This window comes from Thalassophryne amazonica, chromosome 3 (assembly GCF_902500255.1).
Source record: "Thalassophryne amazonica chromosome 3, fThaAma1.1, whole genome shotgun sequence".
Classification (NCBI taxonomy): Eukaryota; Metazoa; Chordata; class Actinopteri; order Batrachoidiformes; family Batrachoididae; genus Thalassophryne; species Thalassophryne amazonica.
The window spans coordinates 85,922,847-85,944,629 of record NC_047105.1 but is presented as its reverse complement, the minus strand read 5'-3'; the positions used below and the strand labels follow the sequence as shown (position 1 = coordinate 85,944,629).

The window sequence follows — 21,783 nt, the reverse complement described above, 5'->3', positions numbered from 1 at the left end:
GCACTTGATTTCTATGGTGGATTTTCACACTTATGACACATTCGACAAAGGTGAGTACAGCACTATGAGGTTTGATTGCCAATGTTTTAATATGACTCTAATATGATAATAAAAAAATTACTTGAAATTTCTTCCTGTGTTCTCTTGAGGTGAGTGCTTTTTCACTGTCCTGCTCTCAAATGGAGCCTTCACTGGTCTGCTCCACTGTGACAGCATGACTGTGAAATCTGTTGCCCCTTCCACAGCTAGAGCTCTAATAAACGGAAAGCCAATGCAAACTGCCTGGGCTGGTCGTCCTCATTAAGATGACACCAAGCAGAGGACCCCAGACAGTCTGGAGACCTAATGAATTTGTACATGTCCCCACACTGTGTGGTAGGACCACAATGGATAACCGGATGAACCAGCACTGTAATAGGTTCTATTCCAAACAAATGTGTGCCATCAAACATTAGTTCTTAGTGGAAGACAAAAGCTAACATCAGTCTAATCAGCAATAAGTCACGCTTCCTAACTCCTGCTTCAGTGCCTATTGCATGTGAAAGGCATACCATGACACTTGGCTTTGCAGAGAAATAACTGCACTGTTAAAGTAGACCTGCACTGAAATAAATGCAGTCAGATCTTTGGACCAAAAAATGACATATTTACACATAAGATCCTTCTGAATGTAGTAAAGTAAATCTGCAAGCCCAGATCTGTCATTCAACGGAGAAATCTTAATTTAAAAATTACAAATTTACAGCTAAAATTTAGCCCTCTGCAAAACTGTCATCACATCCGGGACGCTGCCGAGACGTCAGGGAAAAGACCCTATCCCAGCATGCATTGCGTGCGCCAACTGTAATTTGTGGATTTACGTCAGTTTGTATCTGCACCTTTTTCTTGTCTTATACGGAAGGATCTACTTTTTTTAAAACTTCATATTGTCTTGCGGCACGTTTGGTGAGTACACATTTCTTTTATTGGTGCTTGAAAATTATTTTGGGGGACTTTTTCAATCTACTATCTTTCGCCTCCGGTGTTACCGTCGCGGGGTACGGAGGTGGGACCCGCAAAGAATCCATGTCATTAAAAAGATATAAACCTCTCTCAGTGACCATGGAGCTCTGCGGCTCCGATTACCGAGACGTGCGGCGCTGCGGAAAGTCTGTCCTTGCAGCAACAGGTGTCACCGGCCGCTCTGCATCAAAACAGCGAGCGTAGTATCTGGACCTTTGCCAAGTTGGCTGCACCTCCATTCAGTAGACAGGGACGTGATGCCGGCTGCACAGCAGACACGGGGGCAATGTGAGTGGCCCGTTTCGGCGTTTACTGAGCCTGCAGACTCAGTAAGCGCAGCGGAGGCAGAGCGCGAGGCGTCGGGGAAGAACGTCACCCGCTGTCGATGTCGCCACTGATCTGAACATGCAGAGCTGTATCTCACATTCATTGCAGCTTACTTTTGGATGCTGAAACCAGGATGTGTATAACAGTAACATTACTAACAGATAAAATCAATTTCAATGCGGGATCGGACTGAAGGCGCGAGCGCTCCGTCTTCTGCCGGACGTCACTGCAATGACCCGGATGTACAAACAGTTTTCGCTGAGGGCCAAATTTTAGCTGCAAATTTGTCATTTTTAAATGAAGATTTCTCCACTGAATTACAAATTTGGGCTTGCAGATTTACTTTACTGCATTCATAAGGGTCTTATAAATACATATCAGCTATTTCTTTCTGAGATCTGACCACATTTATTTCAATGCAGGTCTACTTTAAAAAGTTGATCACACTCATAATAATTATACAAAGACTGATGACTGTTTTGGCTATGCGTGCGTGTGTGTGTGTGTGTGTGTGTGCCTAAAAGGACTACTCATATTTCATATCTGGTTCAAATCAATGAATAATCACTTACAGCAACAGGCACTTGGCATGTGCAGGGGGAAACTACAGGAAAACAACATTCTATAAGAAATGCCCGTTTACAGCACTCTACAAGCACATACAACAATGAATTAGGCAGTGCTCTATGAACTACATAGTTTGTGGTGGCCCACAAATCTAATTTGCCACAAAAGTTTCATAATGACCCAAATCACTTTACACTTATCACAATAACATAAAGAATCCCTTATGCTGTGTTTTGCACCACTGCTTCAGGAAGAGGCATGTGAATCTCATCAATGACGATTCGATACGCATCTCAGTACACTACCAGTGATATGATACAAATTGCGATACATGACGATACCGACAATATGATGCAATACCATTCACCCCTGTTCCCAATTCCATGTGATTTGATATGTATTTGATGTCGATTCAATTCCTCACAATGCGATACGAAGCGATTTGGTGCGATACGATTAGTGATGGGTATTGATCAGATTTTATCTATATCGATGCCATTATCGATTCCGCTTATCGACCCAATTCTTTACCCAATACTATTCCAATACCAGAGCTCTGTTTGCTTTAATATTATTATCATTATTATTGTTGATTTTATGAGGATTTTCTTAAAAAGAAGACCTGAAAGTTCAGCTGCAATTTGCCAGATGGTGTATCAAAGATGCAAGCCTAGATTTGATGTTTTGGTGAAAGAAATAAGTACTTTTATTTTTTTATAGCCTTATTTTTATAGCTTTATTTTTAAAGACAGTGCTCTGTCTGTCTGTCTGTCTCTCCTTATTTTTCTATTTCAGTGGAGCTTTATTGACATGGGAGACATGTTTACATTGTCAAAGCAAGTGTTAAGACACGGGATGGGTATGGATAAGATTTTAGCGATATCGATGCCATTATCAATTCTGCATATCGATCCAATTCCTTATCGATTCCCTTATCAATACCGCCTATGAATTTTCTGTGTAAAAGTAGGTTTTACAGGTTTTCTATGTCAACAACATTTTATCAAGTCTTAAAGTAAATAAATATGAAACTGGTCACTGGATCCTTGATCTCTGGACATAAATAGAAATAAAATCTGTAGTTTTTGTCAAAAATATTTCCATTCAGATATTAATGAGACAAATGTAACCCCATAGCCCCTGGGCTGAGCTCTTACAGCCGACAAGTCAACATCAATGCAATTCATAAAGAACGGAGGACGTCTTACTTTGGGAGGAAAAAAAATGTTTTGATCTGTTGTAGTTTGTTGTCTGTATTATAATGTTTGGAAAGAGGTGTCATTTGATTTAAAACAGCAATTTACTTTGAAGTTACTCATTCCAACCGGACTCTATCTTTCTAACTTCACTTGGCAGTGAGTGGCGCAGCATTTGGAGCTGTGCGAAAAGAACAGAGGACGATTTTCATTTCTTGCTCTCAACAAGACAGGAGTCCCAATTAGTGACTTTAATCTGCGCAAAGGTGACTCAAGATCGACATCCTTAAATGGCTTTGAGAGGGGTTAAGAAGTGGATTTGCTGCTTCTGAAAAGCAGTGACACAGAGAACCAACAAAGCAGCAGGTCAGAGCACTGCTTCATTGGTTCAAGCTTCAAGCAGAGCTGCTGCACAGGCAGTTGATTGCAGACGTGGACATCAGTACTTTTTCAGCACATTCCACTGTTACAGGAGTTTTTTTCATGGAAAGAAAAGCGGATGGATGCGCCACCGTGCCGCTCATGGCGCGGGACAAAACCACCTCCGTGTTGGTCTCACAGGACGGCTTTGAGATGGCTTTCAGACGGCTGTCGGTGGGTTTTCAATCGTGTGACAAACCGAGAAATTGTGGATGAGCTGGACATGCCAGAACATGTCCTGTGAGGCTTCATCACGGCGTTGCTTTGCGCCATACGGCTCCACCGCGACGCGCGGAATTCCTCCACTCCTCTTTCCATGACAAAAACTCCGGTAACAGTAAAATGCCCTGTTCATTTCTAAACTGGATGCTGTGTTGATCCGGGACATCATCTGACTAGCACAGAAATTGTGGAAGACGTGGACATCAGCACTTTTTCGGCACATTGAGACAGATGTGCGGAGGAATTCCGCGTGTCGCGGTGGAGCCGCATGGCGCAAAGCAATGCCGTGATGAAGCCTCACAGGACATGTTCTGGCATGTCCAGGCTCATCCACAATTTCTCAGTTAGTCACACAACTGAAAACCCACCGACAGCCATCTGAAAGCCGTCCTGTGAGACCAACACGGAGGTGGTTTTGTCCAGCGCCATGAGTGGCACAGTGGCGCGTCCCTCCGCTTTTCTTTCCATGAAAAAAACTCCTGTAACAGTGGAATGTGCCAAAAAAGTACTGATGTCCACGTCTCCTGCCATTTTTGTGTAAGTCAGACGATGTCCCGGATCAACAAAGCCTTCACGTTGAAAATGATCTGGTTGATTCAGCCTGTCAATCGGCGCTCGGAGCTCGGCGTGCTCTCAGACGCTGTAGGCGGTCTTTAAACCGGCTGGAGCACTCCTTAATCTGTGTAATCCCCATAAAATGGTCGCTGAAAGCCATCTGAATTTTCCAAATGGTGTCCACCTGTAGGTCTCTCACAATTTCTGGAAAAAATTGATGCAGCAAAGCTCCAAATCGTTCAGACATTTATTCGCAATAGAAATCTGACGAGAGGGGTGGACCACTGCTCACACAAAGCCTGCTCACAGGCGAATGATGCAACCGACAGGCGTGAAAAAAACTCACGCATGCGCATGAAGGTTCACGCTTGGCTGATGCAATCACACGTGATTCAAATCCATATGGTTTTTGCAAAAAATAAAAAGGTCCGATACTTTTCTAACAGACCTCGTACAGCGGAAGAGAGTTCTGTCAAACAGCTCAGTGTCAGAACCCCCCCCCCCCCACTCCCTCCTCAGCAGTAAACAAAACAGAAAGCATGCAGCAGCAGTTGAGGTTTCACAGTGGGTCCTCTCTGGTATCTGAAAACGTTGCAGGTTGTATCGGTATTTTTCAAGACTTGATTTACGTCAGTATCGAAAGCCGATCACGATACTGGATTTGATCGGTCGCATCCTTAACACAAGAGTGCCTAAATCTGAGTTTCAGAAAATACTTGATATCCAACACCATTAGAAGGATGCACTTCACCAAAGCAACGACCACTCCCCTAGGTGTGCCAGCAATATCTTGACCAGAAATAAGTAAGGCCCTGTCAGACTGGAGCACGAAAGCCATATGAATCACACAAATTGGAAAAACAAACTGAATTCAAGTTGCATTCATAGGGGACAGACATTCGTACAGCCCTGTACGAATGTACGAAAAAAAAAAAAGACAAGGAATAAAAACAACAAAGCACAAAACCCCACAATGCCAGCAAAATGCAGCAGGAATTTGCAGAACACCCCTTCAATGCCATACATCCCACCACTCCAACTTAAGACAAAAGTTGACGTCCATCCATCCATCCATTTTCTTCCGCTTTATCCGGAGTCGGGTCGCGGGGGCAGCAGCTCAAGCAACGCCGCCCAGACCTCCCGAACCACACACACCTCCCCCAGCTCCTCCGGGGGAACCCCAAGGCGTTCCCAAGCCAGCCGAGAGATGTAATCCCTCCAGCGTGTCCTGGGTCTTCCCCGGGGCCTCCTCCCAGTGGGACGTGCCCGGAACACCTCTCCAGCGAGGCGTCCAGGGGGCATCCGGAAAAGATGCGCGAGCCACTTCAACTGAATCCTTTCGAGATGGAGGAGCAGCGGCTGGACTCCGAGCTCCTCCCGAGTGACCGAGCTCCTCACCCCATCTCTAAGGGAGCGCCCAGCCACCCTGCAGAGGAAACTCATCTCGGCCGCTTGTACTCGCGATCTCGTTCTTTCGGTCATGAGCCAAATCTCATGACCATAGGTGAGGATCTGAACGTAGATCGGTCGGTAAATTGAGAGCTTTGCCCCCCTACTCAGCTCTCTCTTCACCACGACGGTCCGATACAGCGACCGCATCACTGCAGATGCTGCACCGATCCGTCTATCGATCTCACGCTCCATCCGTCCCTCACTCGTGAACAAGACCCCGAGATACTTAAACTCCTCCACTTGAGGCAAGGACACTCCACCGACCTGAAGAGGGCAAAGCACCTTTTTCCGGTCATGAACCATGGCCTCGGATTTGGAAGTGCTGATTTTCATCCCGGACGCATCACACTTGGCTGCAAACCGCCCCAGTGCACGCTGAAGGTCCTGATTTGACGAAGCCAACAGAACCACATTGTCCGCAAACAGCAGAGACGAGATTCTGTGGTTCCCAAACCAGACCCCCTCTACACCCTGGCTGCCTAGAAATTCTGTCCATAAAAATAATGAACAGAACCGGTGAAAAGGGCAGCCCTGGCGGAGAACAACGTGCACTGGAAACAGGTTTGACTTACTACCGGCAATGCGAACCAAGCTCCTGCTGCGGTCGTACAGGGACCGGATAGGCCTTAACAAAGGACCCCGGACCCCGTACTCGTGGAGCACTCCCCACAGGGCACCCCGAGGGACACGGTCGAACGCCTTCTCCAGATCCACAAAACACATGTGGACTGGTTGGGCGAACTCCCGTGAACCCTCGAGCATCCGATGGAGCATGTAGAGCTGGTCAAGTGTGCCGTGACCAGGATGAAAACCACACTGCTCCTCCTGAATCTGAGGTTCGACCATCGGTTGAATTCTCCTCTCCAGTACTCTGGAATAGACCTTACCGGGGAGGCTGAGGAGTGTGATCCCCTATAGTTGGAACACACCCTCCGGTTCCCCTTCTTAAACCGAGGGACTACCACCCCGGTCTGCCAATCCAGAGGCACTGTCCCTGATCGCCACGCGATGTTGCAGAGGCGTGTCAGCCAAGACAGCCCCACAACATCCAGAGACTTAAGGTACTCAGGATGGATTTCATCCACCCCAGGGGCCTTGCCACCGAGGAGCTTTCTAACCACCTCGGTGACTTCGGCCTGGGTAATGGATGAGTCCGCCTCTGAGCCCAAAGTCTCTGCTTCCTCTTTGGAAGACGTGACGATGGGATTGAGGAGATCCTCGAAGTACTCCTTCCACCGCCTGACAACATCCCCAGTCAGGGTCAACAGCTCCCCACCCGCACCGTAAACAGTGCGGGTGGAGAGCTGCTTCCGCCTCCTGAGGCGTCGGACGGTTTGCCAGAATCTCTTCGAGGCCGACCGATAGTCCTCCTCCATAGCCTCCCCGAACTCCTCCCAGACCCGTGTTTTTGCCTCTGCAACCGCACGGGCTGCGGCACGCTTGGTCTGCCAGTACCTGTCAGCTGCCTCTGGGGTCCCACCTACCAACAAAGATAAGTAGGACTCCTTCTTCAGCTTGACGGCATCCCTTACTTCCGGTGTCCACCACCGGGTTCGGAGATTGCCACCGCGACAGGCACCAGAGACCTTGCGACCACAGCTATGAGCAGCCGCATCGACAATGGAGGTGGAGAACATGGTCCACTCGGACTCCATGTCTCCAACCTCCCCCGGGATCTGGGAGAAGCTCTCCCGGAGGTGGGAGTTGAAGGCCTCGCTGACAGAGGGTTCCGCCAGTCGTTCCCAGCAGACCCTCACGATACGTTTGGGCCTGCCAGGTCTGACTGGCTTCCTACCCTCCCAGCGGATCCAACTCACCACCAGGTGGTGATCAGTCGACAGCTCTGCCCCTCTCTTCACTCGAGTGTCCGAGACATGTGGCCGAAGGTCAGATGATACGACTACAAAGTCAATCATCGACCTCCGGCTCAGGGTGTCCTGGTGCCATGTGCACTTATGGACACCCTTGTGCTCGAACATGGTGTTCGTGATGGACAAACTGTGACTAGCACAGAAGTCCAACAACTGAACACCACTCGGGTTCAGATCGGGGAGGCCATGCTTCCCGATCACACCCCTCCAGGTCTCACTGTCACTGCCCACGTGGGCGTTGAAATCCCCAAGGAGAACAATGGAGTCCCCATTCGGAGCGTTATCTAGTACCCCTCCCAGGGACTCCAGGAAGGTCAGGTACTCTGCACTGCCGCTCGGCCCTTAGGCCGAGACAACGGTGAGAGACCTGTCCCCGACCCGAAGGCGTAGGGACGCGACCCTCTCGTTCAGTGGAGTGAACTCCAACACTTGGTGACTGAGCTGGGGAACAATAAACAATGCGACCCCGGCTCGCCACCTCTCCCCGTGGGCGACGCCAGAAAAATGAAGCGTCCAGCCCCTCTCCAGGAGTTGGGTACCACAGCCCAAGCTGTGCGTGGAGGTGAGCCCGACTATCTCTAGTCGATATCTCTCAACCTCCCGCACAAGCTCAGGCTCCTTCCCCCCTAGCGAGGTGACATTCCACGTCCCAACAGCCAGGGGCTGTGAGCATGGACCGGGTCGTCGGCCATCCGCCCTCGACCGCCACCCAATCCTCTCTGCACCCGACCCCCATGGCCCCCTCTGCAGGTGGTGAACCCACAGGAGGGCGGGCCCACGTCACTCTTTCGGGCTGAGCCCGGCCGGGCCCCATGGGCTAAGGCCCGACCACCACCCCAGACCTGGCTCCAGGGTGGGACCCCGGCTCCGCCATACCGGGCGACGTCTTGGCCCTTGATCTTTTACTGGTCATGGAGGTTCTGAACCCCCTCCCCCTCTAGCTGCCACCTTATCATGGTGGGGGAGTTTGCGTACCCGGATGATCCTAGGAGGTATGTTGTTGTGGGCTTTGTGCTCCCTGTAGGGTCTCCCAAGGCAAACAGGTCCTAGGTGATGGGTCAGACTAAGGGCAGTTCAGAACCTCCATGACCAAAAGTTGACATTTTATATGAATTAGTGTAAAATTTCATCAATGAGATGGGCGACACTACGTAAAATGGTTGAAATCTGTACAGTGAGTGTTATGAGATGACATCATTTGTGCAAAAATGAAATAAACTTAAAATGTCAAACTTTCCCACTTTAAAAGTCAAATTATGTAAATAAGATTTCAAATGTGTTTTATAACTAATTTAACTCTATTGGATGACAATAAGACACGTATGACTATAGAGCTGCTGTCATGCATAAACACAAGAAATGCAGCATGCAATGGATTGAGCCAGGAAACAATATGGCTTCAAATCGCTACCTGTCACCACTCAGGATGTAGCAGAAGCATGCGATACACATCTAATCACACACACTCCTGCTGCTGCTATCCACATTCTTTATTGTTTTTGTGCAAATATTTGCTCATTTTGAAATGGATGCCTGTAACACATTTCAAAAAAGCTGGGACAGTGGTATGTTTACCACTGTGTTACATCACCTTTTCTTTAGGGCTGCAGCTATCGATTATTTTAGTAATCGAGTATTCTCTCGATTAATCGAGTAATCGGATAAAAAGTACTTTTGCGTTTTTAACAAAATCAACAATCCAGGGCTCTCCCTAAGCAATGGCACAATGTCGCTGTGTCATCACGGAGATTGTCAAATTTAGTGTATCCCTTTCTGTTTTCTTGGGTAATCATTTATTTTTTCACATCTTTACAAGTTTTGGATCTTTCTTGGAGTCAGGAGCTCAGCCAAAGTCTTGACATTTTGCTGAAATGGCGATGGGATGTGGCTTTCTGTTTTTTGTTTACACTAACTTGTAAAATTCAACCATTTTAAAGTGTTTTTTTTTTTTTTTAAGGTTGGTGAACTGGGTCCCTGCGTGACTTTTTTTTTTAATCCCTCCTCTGTGATTCAGTCAATGCATTTCAGCTGGAGGTTGAACATGCAGCCTCGCAGTCAAGTGTTTTAAAATTATTATTACTATTTTACAAGGTCTGTTAGAAAAGTATCTGACCTTTTTATTTTTTCAAAAACCTGACGGATTTGAATCACGTGTGCTTGCATGAGCCAACCTTGAACCTTCGCGCACATGCGTGAGTTTTTTCACGCCTGTCGATTGCGTCATTTGCTTGTAAGCAGCCTTTGTGTGAGGATGGGTGGAGTCTCTTGTCGTTTTTTTCTTTGTGGTTCATGCAAGCACGCGTGATTCAAATCCATCAGGTTTTTGAAAAAAATAAAATTGGTCAGCTACTTTTCCAACAGACCTCGTATTTGAGTTACCATGTTTGTGAAGCGTTGTGTGCTGCCCAAAAAAGTGAAAATTAAAAAGTAAAACGCTCACTGCAAGTCTGAACAAAACACAGAAGGAAGAGTGTAATTCTTCCAGAGAATGTTTGTCAGTGTGGCCGGGACGGAGCTGTGAGGGCAGAGCTGAGCCGCTCACACCGGGCAGAGAGAGAGGCCGGTATAGCACTCCCCACATAGAGCGGAGAGCAGGCAGCGGACGAAACGATGTTTTGTTTTATAAACAAACACACTGCTTCATTTTAAATGCGCAGTAAACTATTTCAGATGATCAGCCTGGACCAGTTTTCTCTTAAAGGGCTTTATTTTACTCTGAGTCACGTTGGAAAGCTGTAGCTTTTGTGCTAATTTGATTAGCGCTTACATGGGTCATACATGCTCTAGTCTTCTTCTGTTTGTTTTTCTGGGGATGTTACAGCGCCACATACAGGCCTGGCATATGTACTGCAACGTTAAACGAAGCTTCGAGGCACAGAATTTGCCTCAAACATTTTTTGTAATCGAATTATTCGAGTTACTCAACTAATCGTTTCACCCCTACTTTCCTTCTAACAACACTCAAGTGTAAGCGTTTGGGAAGTGAGGACACTAATTGTTGAAGCTTCCATCCATCCATCCATCCATCCATCCATTTTCTTACGCTTATCCTACATTGGGTCGCGGGGGTAGCAGCTCAAGCACCACACATTTTCAATGGAGGACAGGTCTGAACTGCAGGCAGGCCAATCTAGTACCCGCACTATTTTACTACAAAGCCACGCTGTTGTAACACATGCAGAATGTGGCTTGGCATTGTCTTGCTGAAATAAGCAGGGACGCCCCTGAAAAAGATGTTGCTTGGATGGATGCTTGGATGTGTTGCTCCAAAACCTGGATGTACTTTTCAGCATTGATGGTGCCATCACAGACTAACACAACCCCATACCATCACAGATGCTGGCTTTGGAACTTTGCGCTGGTAACAATCTGGAAGGTCTTTTTCCTCTTTTGTACGGAGGACCCAATGTCCATGATCTACAAAAACAATTTGAAACATGGACTCATCAGACCACAGCATACTTCCCCACTTTGCGTCTGTCCATTTCAAAATGAGCTCAGGCCTAGAGAAGGCAGAGGCGTTTCTGGATGTTGTTGATGTATGGCTTTCGCTTTGCATGGTAGAGTTTTAAAGTATCCCTGCCACACTATGATGTATTTACATATTCTTGAAGAATAAAAAAAGCTTTTTCTACATGTTGTCTTTGTTTTTTACCATAAATTATACTGAACAAGTATTTAGATGTTTCGTTACTCATCTGAGAATTTGAATTTACCGCCTCTGAGTTGACCTACTTTTTCGCTGCGACGGATGTGACGTCATTCGAGTAGATGTCTCGCAGCGCTGCTCTGTTTACCAACACGGACAGCGAAGGCATAGTGCACGATTATAGAGAAGATTTAAGTGACATATCGATTGTTTTTGAAGAAGATGAGGAAGTTTCTGATGAAAGGAAGCCACGGTAAAAATAATGGGCGGCTCCAAACCGTGTATGTTCCAGCCGGACACGACGGAAAGAGGATGAAGCGCAGCTGTCAGCTGACAGCAGCAGCATTGAGGAGGACGACACAGAAAGGTTTGTTCACATCACCACTTTCTATAAATGATCATTTATTCCTGGCAGAAAAAAAAAAAAGATTGTGGCAGTCAGTAACGGTTACTTTTTTTTAGACCAAGCAGAGGAAAAAATATGGAATCACTCAATTCTGAGGAAAAAAATTATGGAATCACCCTGTAAATTTTCATCCCCAAAACTAACACCTGCATAATATCAGATCTGCTCGTTAGTCTGCATCTAAAAAGGAGTGAACACACCTTGGAGAGCTGTTGCACCAAGTGGACTGACATGAATCATGGCTCCAACACGAGAGATGTCAATTGAAACAAGGAGAGGATTATCAAACTCTTAAAAGAGAGTAAATCATCACGCAATGTTGCAAAAGATGTTGGTTGTTCACAGTCAGCTGTGTCTAAACTCTGGACCAAATACAAACAACATGGGAAGGTTGTTAAAGGCAAACATACTGGTAGACCAAGGAAGACATCAAAGCGTCAAGACAGAAAACTTAAAGCAATATGTCTCAAAAATCGAAAAATGTACAACAAAACAAATGAGGAACGAATGGGAGGAAACTGGAGTCAACGTCTGTGACCGAACTGTAAGAAACCGCCTAAAGGAAATGGGATTTACATACAGAAAAGCTAAACAAAAGGCATCATTAACACCTAAACAGAAAAAAACAAGGTTACAATGGGCTAAGGAAAAGCAATTGTGGACTGTGGATGACTGGATGAAAGTCATATTCAGTGATGAATCTCGAATCTGCATTGGGCAAGGTGATGATGCTGGAACTTTTGTTTGGTGCCTTTCCAATGAGATTTATAAAGATGACTGCCTGAAGAGAACATGTAAATTTCCACAGTCATTGATGATATGGGGCTGCATGTCAGGTAAAGGCACTGGGGAGATGGCTGTCATTACATCATCAATAAATGCACAAGTTTATGTTGATATTTTGGACAATTGAAAGGATGTTTGGGGATGATGAACTCATTTTTCAAGATGATAATGCATCTTGCCATAGAGCAAAAACTGCAAAAACATTCCTTGCAAAAAGACACATAGGGTCAATTGCTAATTCTTCACCTTTTATTCAAGCAAATGATTGCAAATCTTTATCTGAAAAGCTGTAGACCCACATGGGATGGGGGGAAAAGATTTCTAAATAAAAGAAAATTTTACTTCTATATCTGTTGTCAAATTTATCAGGCATAATACTGTAGAAAAATGTTTATGCTAAATGGAGACTTTCCTAAAATACACATACAGAATATCTGTAATCATAAATTGTATCACATCTAATCTACTTTGAATGAACAGACGTCTGAACAAAAAAACAGGCTGTTCAGTTTACATGCATATGTATATTTGGAAAACACAAAAATATCAATCTTCTGTTTTTTTCAGGTGCTCATGTGAACACAGTCAGCTGATGCCACTCGTGATCAAGTCTCACTGTTGCAGGGAAATTTCTGCAGTCTTGGTGGAGATGCAACATGGTGGCGAAAATCCTCAATGTGTCACACAGCTGGCTAGTTTCTCGATTGTGTGTTTGGATGCAGATGTCCTCAGAGTGGCACACTATGCCTACATGATGCTCCACAGTACGAGTCAGCACATGAAATAGTTAGAAAGTTTCATTTACATGGTTTATAGAAAAAAGTAAAAAATATTCTAATACAAAAAGAATGAACTGTTGTTTTGAACATAAAATCCATGCTATTTTTTTTGTTGCAGAAATCATCATATCGCATATCGGCAATTTGTGCGGTTGTGCTGGGGACACTTGGGAAGGCACAGAAGGGTGCCACTACCAGCTTGTGTTATATTCAAAATAAGGAGTACTTTTCCATCACCATCATCCGATTACACTGGCTTCCAGTTTCCTCCCGTGGAGTGAGGGGTTGGGCTCATTGTGGTACCTGGTCCGCTTGGCAGCATCAGCCTCAGCTTTGTCTGTTCACGTTGGATGCTCAGTGGAGGAGGATCACTGGTGGGGATTTCTGATCGGTTTGGTGTTTTGCAGATCTGAAGAACCTGTTTTGCTGTCACTCATACAGACTGAAGAAAATGATTTTTAACAAATTGTAAAACACTTCTCATTTGAATGAAACAATGTGAAACTTATGTGAAATTGTATTTTTATTCATTTTATCATGCTATATCAAAATATACAAATAATCTGTTTTGTTTTTTTCCATTTTCCACATACCACATGTTGGATATGTGGCTAACTTTCTCACTGTGAATCCTCCTCTTTTCCACTAAGGAAAGTATATTCTGAACCTTGGTCTCTCTTGCTTTGTCTGCTTTTGTTGTCCCCCTGCATTTTCATTAAAATGAAGGGTTGCCACCAAAGTCCTAAAACAGAAGTTAAAACAACATTAATAAAAACATTGCTTATATACATTAAAAAATGCTCTTTGAAAGTTAGGGTGTTATTGAGACAACTTACCTGCAAAGCTGACCCTGATATGAGAAGGAGACTCGATCACAAGTGGCTTCGGCTGACTGTGTTCACATGAGCACCTGAAAAAAAAAACAGAAGATTGACATTTTTGTGTTTTCCAAATATACATACAGTAGTGTTCAGAATAATAGTGCTATGTGACTAAAAAGATTAATCCAGGTTTTGAGTATATTTCTTATTGTTACATGGGAAACAAGGTACCAGTAGATTCTCACAAATCCAACAAGACCAAGCATTCATGATATGCACACTCTTAAGGCTATGAAATTGAGCTATTAGTAAAAAAAAAAAGTAGAAAAGGGGGTGTTCACAATAATAGTAGTGTGGCATTCAGTCAGTGAGTTTGTCAATTTTGTGGAACAAACAGGTGTGAATCAGGTGTCCCCTATTTAAGGATGAAGCCAGCACCTGTTGAACATGCGTTTCTCTTTGAAAGCCTGAGGAAAATGGGATGTTCAAGACATTGTTCAGAAGAACAGCGTAGTTTGATTAAAAAGTTGATTGGAGAGGGAAAACTTATATGCAGGTGCAAAACATTATAGGCTGTTCATCTACAATGATCTCCAATGCTTTAAAATGGACAAAAAAAAAAAACTGAGATGCGTGGAAAATGGAAAACAACCATCAAAATGAAAATAGAAGAATAACCAGAATGGCAGAGGCTCACCCATTGATCAGCTCCAGAATGATCAAAGACAGTCTGGAGTTACCTGTAAGTGCTGTGACAGTTAGAAGACACCTGTGTTAAGCTAATTTATTTGCAAGAATCCCCCGCAAAGTCTCTCTGTTAAATAAAAGACGTGCAGAAGAGGTTACAATTTGCCAAAGAACACATCAACTGGCCTCAAGAGAAATGGAGTAATATTTTGTGGACTGATGAGAGTAAAATTGTTTTTTTTGGGTCCAAGGGCTGCAGACAGTTTGTGAGACGACCCCCAAACTCTGAATTCAAGCCACAGTTCACAGTGAAGACAGTGAAGCATGGTGGTGCAAGCATCATGATATGGGCATGTTACTCCTACTATGGTGTTGGGCCTATATATCGCATACCAGGTATCATGGATCAGTTTGGATATGTCAAAATACTTGAAGAGGTCATGTTGCCTTATGCTGAAGAGGACATGCCCTTGAAATGGGTGTTTCAACAAGACAATGACCCCAAGCCCACTAGTAAATGAGCAAAATCTTGGTTCCAAACCAACAAAATTAATGCCTCGCAGATGTGAAGAAATCATGAAAAACTGTGGTTTGGTTATACAACTAAATACTAGTTTAGTGATTCACAGGATTGCTAAAAAAGCAGTTTGAACATAATAGTTTTGAGTTTGCAGCGTCAACAGCAGATGCTACTATTATTGTGAACACCCCCTTTTCTACTTTTTTTTTACTAATAGCCCAATTTCATAGCCTAAGAGTGTGCATATCATGAATTCTTGGTCTTGTTGGATTTGTGAGACTCTAATGAATCTACTGGTACCTTGTTTCCCATGTAATAAGAAATATACTCAAAACCTGGATTAATCTTTTTAGTTACTACTATTATTCCGAACACTACTGTATGCATGTAAACTGAACAGCCTGTTTTTTGTTCAGACTTCTGTTCATTCAAAGTAGATTAGATGTGATACAATTTATGATTACAGATATTCTGTATGTGTATTTTAGACAGGAAAGTCTCCATTTAGCATAAAGTTTTCTACAATATTATGCCTGATAAAATTTGACAACAGATATAGAAGTAATTTTTTTTTTTTTTTTTTTAGAAATCTTTTTCCCCCATCCCATGTGGGTCTATAGCTTTTCAGATAAAGATTGCAATCATTTGCAATGAATAAAAAGAATTAGCAATCACAAGAAACTGACTTATAAATGAGTAATATATACAGAATGTACAGAAACTTTATTTTCAGTGATTTTAGAACAAACTCCTGAGTTTAAGCATGCTGTGCTGCTCAAATATTTTTTTTTCATACACAAACACACCGTTTCAGGAATAAATGATCGTTTATAAGAAAGTGGTGAGTGAGTGAACAAACCATTCAGCAGCTTATATCGTCCTCCTCAGTGCTGCTGCTGTCAGCTGCGCTTCATCCTCTTTCTGTTGCATTCGGCTGGAACATACACGGTTTGGAGCCGCCCATTATTTTTACCGTGGCTTCCTTTCATCAGAAACGTCCTCATCTTCAAAACAATCGATATGTCACTTAAATCTTTGTTATAATCGCGCACTATGCCTTCGCTGTCCGTGTCTCGTGTTGGTAAACAGAGCCGCGCTGCGAGACATCTACTCGAATGACGTCACATTCGTCGCAGCGAAAAAGCAGGTCAACTCAGAGGCGGAAAATTCAAATTCTCAGATGGATAACGAAACATTTAAATACTTATTCAGTATAATTTTATGGCAAAAAACAAAGACAACATGTGGAAAAAAATTTTTTATTCTTCAAGAATATGTAAAAACGTCATAGCGTGGCAAGGACCCTTTAACTTGCACTTGTAGACATAGTGACGAACTATGTTAACTGACAATAGTTTTCCTAAGTGTTCCTGAGCCCACGCGGTAAGATCCTTTACACAATGATGTCGATTTTTAATGCAGTGCCACCTGAGGGATTGAAGGTCATGGGCATTACAGTGAGGAAAATAGTATTTGAACACCCTGCGATTTTGCAAGTTCTCCCATTAGAAATCATGGAGGGGTCTGAAATTTTCCTCTTAGTGTATGTCCACTGTGAGTATAAGCAAAAAAAAAAAAAAAAAAAAAAATCTGGAAATCACAATGTATGATTTTTTTAAATAATTTATTTGTATGTTACTGCTGCAAAATAAGTATTTGATCCCCTACCAACCAGCAAGAATTCTGGCTCACACAGACCTGTTAATTTTTCTTTAAGAAGCCCTCTTATTCTGCACTCTTTACCTGTATTAATTGCACCTGTTTGAACTTGTTACCTGTATAAAAGACACCTGTTCACACACTCAATCAATCACACTCCAACCCTTCCACCATAGCCAAGACCAAAGAGCTGTCTAAGGACACCAGGGACAAAACTGTAGACCTGCACAAGGCTGGGATGGACGACAGGACAACAGGCAAGCAGCTTGGTAGAAGACAACAACTGTTATGATTATTTATTAGAAAGTAGAAGAAACACAAGATGACTGTCAATCTCCCTCGGTTTGGGATTCCATGCAAGATCTCACTTTGTGGGGTAAGGATGATTCTGAGAAAGCTCAGAACTACACAGGAGGACCTGGTCAATGACCTGAAGAGAGCTGGGACCACATTCACAATGATTACATTAGTAACACATGATGCTGTCATGGTTTAAAATCCTGCAGGGCAGCAAGGTCCCCCTGCTCAAGCCAGCACATGTCCAGGCCCATTTGAAGTTCACCAGTGACCATCTGGATGGTATGGGAGAAGGTCATGTGGTCAGATGAGACCAGAATAGAGCTTTTTGGAATCAACTCCACTTACCATGTTTAGAGGATGAGAACAACCCCAAGAAAACCATCCCAACCGTGAAGCATGGGGGTGGAAACATCATACTCTGGGGGTGCTCTTCTGCAAAGGGGACAGGACAACTGCACCATATTGATGGAAGGATGGATGGGGTCATGTATTACGAGATTTTGGCAAACAACCTCTTTCCCTCAGTAAGAGCATTAAAGATGGGTCATGGCTGGGTCTTCCAGCATGACAATGACCCCAAACACACAGCCAGGACAACTAAGGAGGGGCTCCGTAAGAAGCATTTCAAGGTCCTGGAGTGGCCTGGCCAGTCTCCAGACCTGAACTCAATAGAAAATCTATGGAGGGAGCTGAAACTCCAAACCTGAAAGATTTGGAGAAGATCTGTATAGAGAAGTGGACCATTATCCCTGCTGCAGTGTGTGCAAACCTGGTGAAAAACTACAGGAAACGTTTGACCTCTGTAATTACAAACAAAGGCTACTGTACCAAATATTAACATTGATTTTCACAGGTGTTCAAATACCTATTTGCAGCAGTAACATACAAATAAATTATTTAAAAAAAATCATACATCGTGATTTCCAGATTTTTTTTTTTTTTTTTTAGATTATGTCTCTCACAGGGTACATGCACCTAAGATGAAAATTTCAGACCCCTCCATGATTTCTAAATGGGAGAACTTGCAAAATTGCAGGGTGTTCAAATACTTATTTTCCTCACTATATATATTAGATATATATATATATATATATATATATATATATATATAAAGATACATATACACACAAATACACAGTGTATACATACGTGGTCTATTAGAAAAGAAACCGACCTTTTAATTTTTTTCAAAAACTATATGGATTTGAATCATGTGCGTTTACATCAACAAGCTTGAACCTCGTGTGCATGCGTGAGTTTTTTCATGCCTGTCGGTTGCGTCATTCGCCTGTGGGCAGGCTTTGAGTGAGGAGTGGTCACCCCTCCCGTCTATTTTTTTCATTGTTTATGAATGGCTCAGAGACTGCCGCTTTGCTTGATCAAAATTTTTTCAGAAACTGTAAGGCACATCCGAGTGGACACCATTCGAGAAATTCAGCTGGTTTTCGGTGAAAATTTTAAGGCTGATGAGAGATTATGGAGTATTAACTGTCACTTTAAGGACAACCCACGGAGCCGGAGGGCGCGCCACGCTCCGAGCCGCCGTCGCCACCCTGTTCGAGCTGAAAAATTCCAAATTTAAGCCTCCTGTTGACCCAGGACGTCGTGAGAGAACAGAGAAGTTTCAGAAGAGGTCGGGATCAGCAGTTTATCCTGACATTCCACTGTTAAGGAGATTTTGTAATGAAAGACATGCAGACGGATTTGCCGTCAGCAGGCAACCGCTCATGGCCCAGCGCCACAGAGAAATACCTCCGTGTTTGATAACCTTCGTAAAATTCAGGCGGCTTTCGATGGTTTTCAGTCCGAGTGAGTATCCGAGAAACTGTTTAACAGCTGGGCATGTTCAAACTTGTCCCGTACGCTTCCAACGGAGGTGGTTTCTCTGTGGCGCCGGGCCATGGAGTGGCTGCCTGCCGACGCGCGAATCCGTCCGTAAGAAAAAAGCTAACTCAACATCACATAAATTTTTATTTTATGTTATGCAGCTTGATTTTATTATACGTATTTCATGAACATGTCCTCTCAAAGACCCAAGTTACTGGAGAAATGTTTTGTTTTTCCTCTTTTGGTTGCACTTCCACACAGCAAATGTTTTAAATAGACGTACAGCTGCAGTTTGAAATATGTTACAGTAATACAACTGAGGGTAGAGTCATAGCTGTGATGCAGTTCCATACAATACTTTACCACTTCAGAAGTACTTACGTTTAAATTTTAAGTCAAAAAGACGAATTGAGATCTTATGTTAACATGATAACAGCAAAGGAGAAGTCAGTGGTATTGACAGATTTTACAACAAGACAGCCAAAGTAAAGTAGGTACAAAACTGTGCTCTGAAACTGTCAAAGGTAAAAAGTAGCTCGAACACCACAATGTGTGTGTATTTGTGACAAAGATATGAAGACATAATTTGATGTCTGCAAGAAATCTGCATAAAACAAATTGTTATTGCCATTGCTAGCATCCTTAACTACTTCTTATTCATACCTCAGTGATGGAAAGTATTCAAATATTATGTGTATTCGTCAACAGAAAAGCATTGAGAAATCCACAAAAAAATAATATGGCTTTGACTGCCCCCCTTTTTTCCACTCAGGATCGTCACAGCAGATCCAATGAGGATCTGCATGTTTAATTTTGGCACAAGTTTACACTGGATGCCCTTCCTGATGCAACTCCACATTACATGGGTAATATGGCAGAGGTGGGGGTTTGAACCGGAAAACTTGGTTGTTTAAAACAACGAAGCAAAACATAACATTGTTCCAATGAACTGTGTAATATGTTTCCCGTTTAAACCATGACGTTTTGAGGAAGCGGTAAGTAAATACATTTCATTTTTAGAATGTAAAAGTCAGAAATGCTTCAACAACTTGTGGCATAATAACATAAACATTACCTCAAAAAAAAAAATAATGTGTATTTCCTCAGTACGGTAGAACTGAACACCGAAGAAGCACTAAAGCTACAAAAAATACATTTATCACAGTATGAATAAAAATAAATAAGCCAAAGTTGGAATAAATGACCTCCAAAATAGCAATAGTGTACACTCCAGTCTGACATCCTCCACAGGAATACATGTTAAAAACATTTTGTTTTGTTTTTTTTACGTAAAAATGCGAAAATAAACTTACCATTCCCAGAGACGTGGTTGTCCACGTCCCCGCCGACAGCGACGCTGAACGCTGCGTGAAGTTGAATGTAAAGTCCCGCATATTGTAAAATCCTTATTATGCCTCCAAACGCTCCCATTGCTTCAGCCGTGATGTGGAGACGTTGTTTCGAAGTGTCACATTGATTTTAAATTAAAAAAAAAATTGTCCACGTTGAGCTGCGGAGGAGTCGTTGTTGCTCCTCTCGGCTCTGCGTGAGATCATGCAGCCAGCGGAAGCAGACCGCGTTACCATGCGTGCTGCGGCTGTCACAGAGGAGCAATTACGCGGAAGGATCTCACAGTCACTTTAATTACTGGAGTCGTTTTGCACGCTGAGCTGAGATTTACTTCTAGACTTTACAAAATGCTTTTAATGTTTAGTTTCACACCTGAAGAGGCTACATCATAAGGACTATTACTTGTGTAAAATTGGAAAGGAGAATAAACGTAACAACACAGGGACTGGGCAGCAAAAATGTAAATGAGTGAGTGAGCGAGTGAGTTAGTTCATCCCAGACAGCTTCTGCAGAAAATAACCCAAAAACAAAAAACGCCCTCATCTTTGAACTTACTGAACTAAAAGAACGTACGAGGACAAACCCAATTCCACCTGGTGAGCTCTGATGCATGAGTTTGATCAAAAAAGCAACTTTGTTTTGTCAATGTAATGACTCGTTTGTCTGCCACCTGCTGGATGTTTATTGGATGTTGGGTAAATTATCAGAAATTGCAAACAGCTCACTTGAAACTCACTTGTAGCTTGTTTGGTTGCTGAATATATATTATGCCAGTGATCTCCAAAGACATTCCAGAAAGGGCCACGAAGGTGCAGACTTTCTTTGCAGGACACCATTGGTCGGTGAGGGACAATTGCGATGCCCACCACGTGGGCATATAGAGATCAATGTCTGCATACAAACAGAATGTGAAAGTAAAATCAGAATTAAGGATAATGTGTAACTAAGGATTGAGCAATATGGCTTCACACCCAAGAAGTCAACAAATGATTGTTTTTTTTGGGGGGTTTTTTTTAGTTCTGCAAGTACTCTTTGAAGGCAAGCACAAATAAACTGTTTTCATTATTATTATTATTACTATTATTATTATTGATTTTGTTGGTTTTTGCAAGGTATTTTTGATTCATTTGATTATCCACTCTCTGGAATATCCTGAAAATACACAGGATTCCCTACAGGTTACATAACATACACTGTAAACCCGAATGCTCAAATTAATTAAATAGATTAAGTAGTACAAACTCAAAGTAAAAAAAAAATGTCCTACTTACTTAAATATTTCACGTTTGTGTAACATGGTCTTGCTTTTGTAGGAAATTAAACTCAGAATTTTTATTGACCTGAACTAATTGTATATTAAGTAATTAAAACTTCAAAGCATAACTTA

At 43.2% G+C, this 21,783-nt stretch overlaps 1 protein-coding gene across 1 annotated transcript in view; it reads right to left on the bottom strand.

The window, feature by feature from the left end:
* vstm2l (V-set and transmembrane domain containing 2 like) overlaps positions 1–20,595 on the bottom strand; it is a 73,425-nt gene extending 52,830 nt beyond the window's left edge. The window contains exon 1 of the mRNA XM_034167024.1: positions 20,360–20,595. Within this exon, the coding sequence (XP_034022915.1) occupies positions 20,360–20,477 (118 nt within the window). The 5' untranslated portion in view covers positions 20,478–20,595. The remainder of the gene's footprint in view (positions 1–20,359) is intronic.
* Between the last annotated feature and the right edge of the window lie 1,188 nt (positions 20,596–21,783).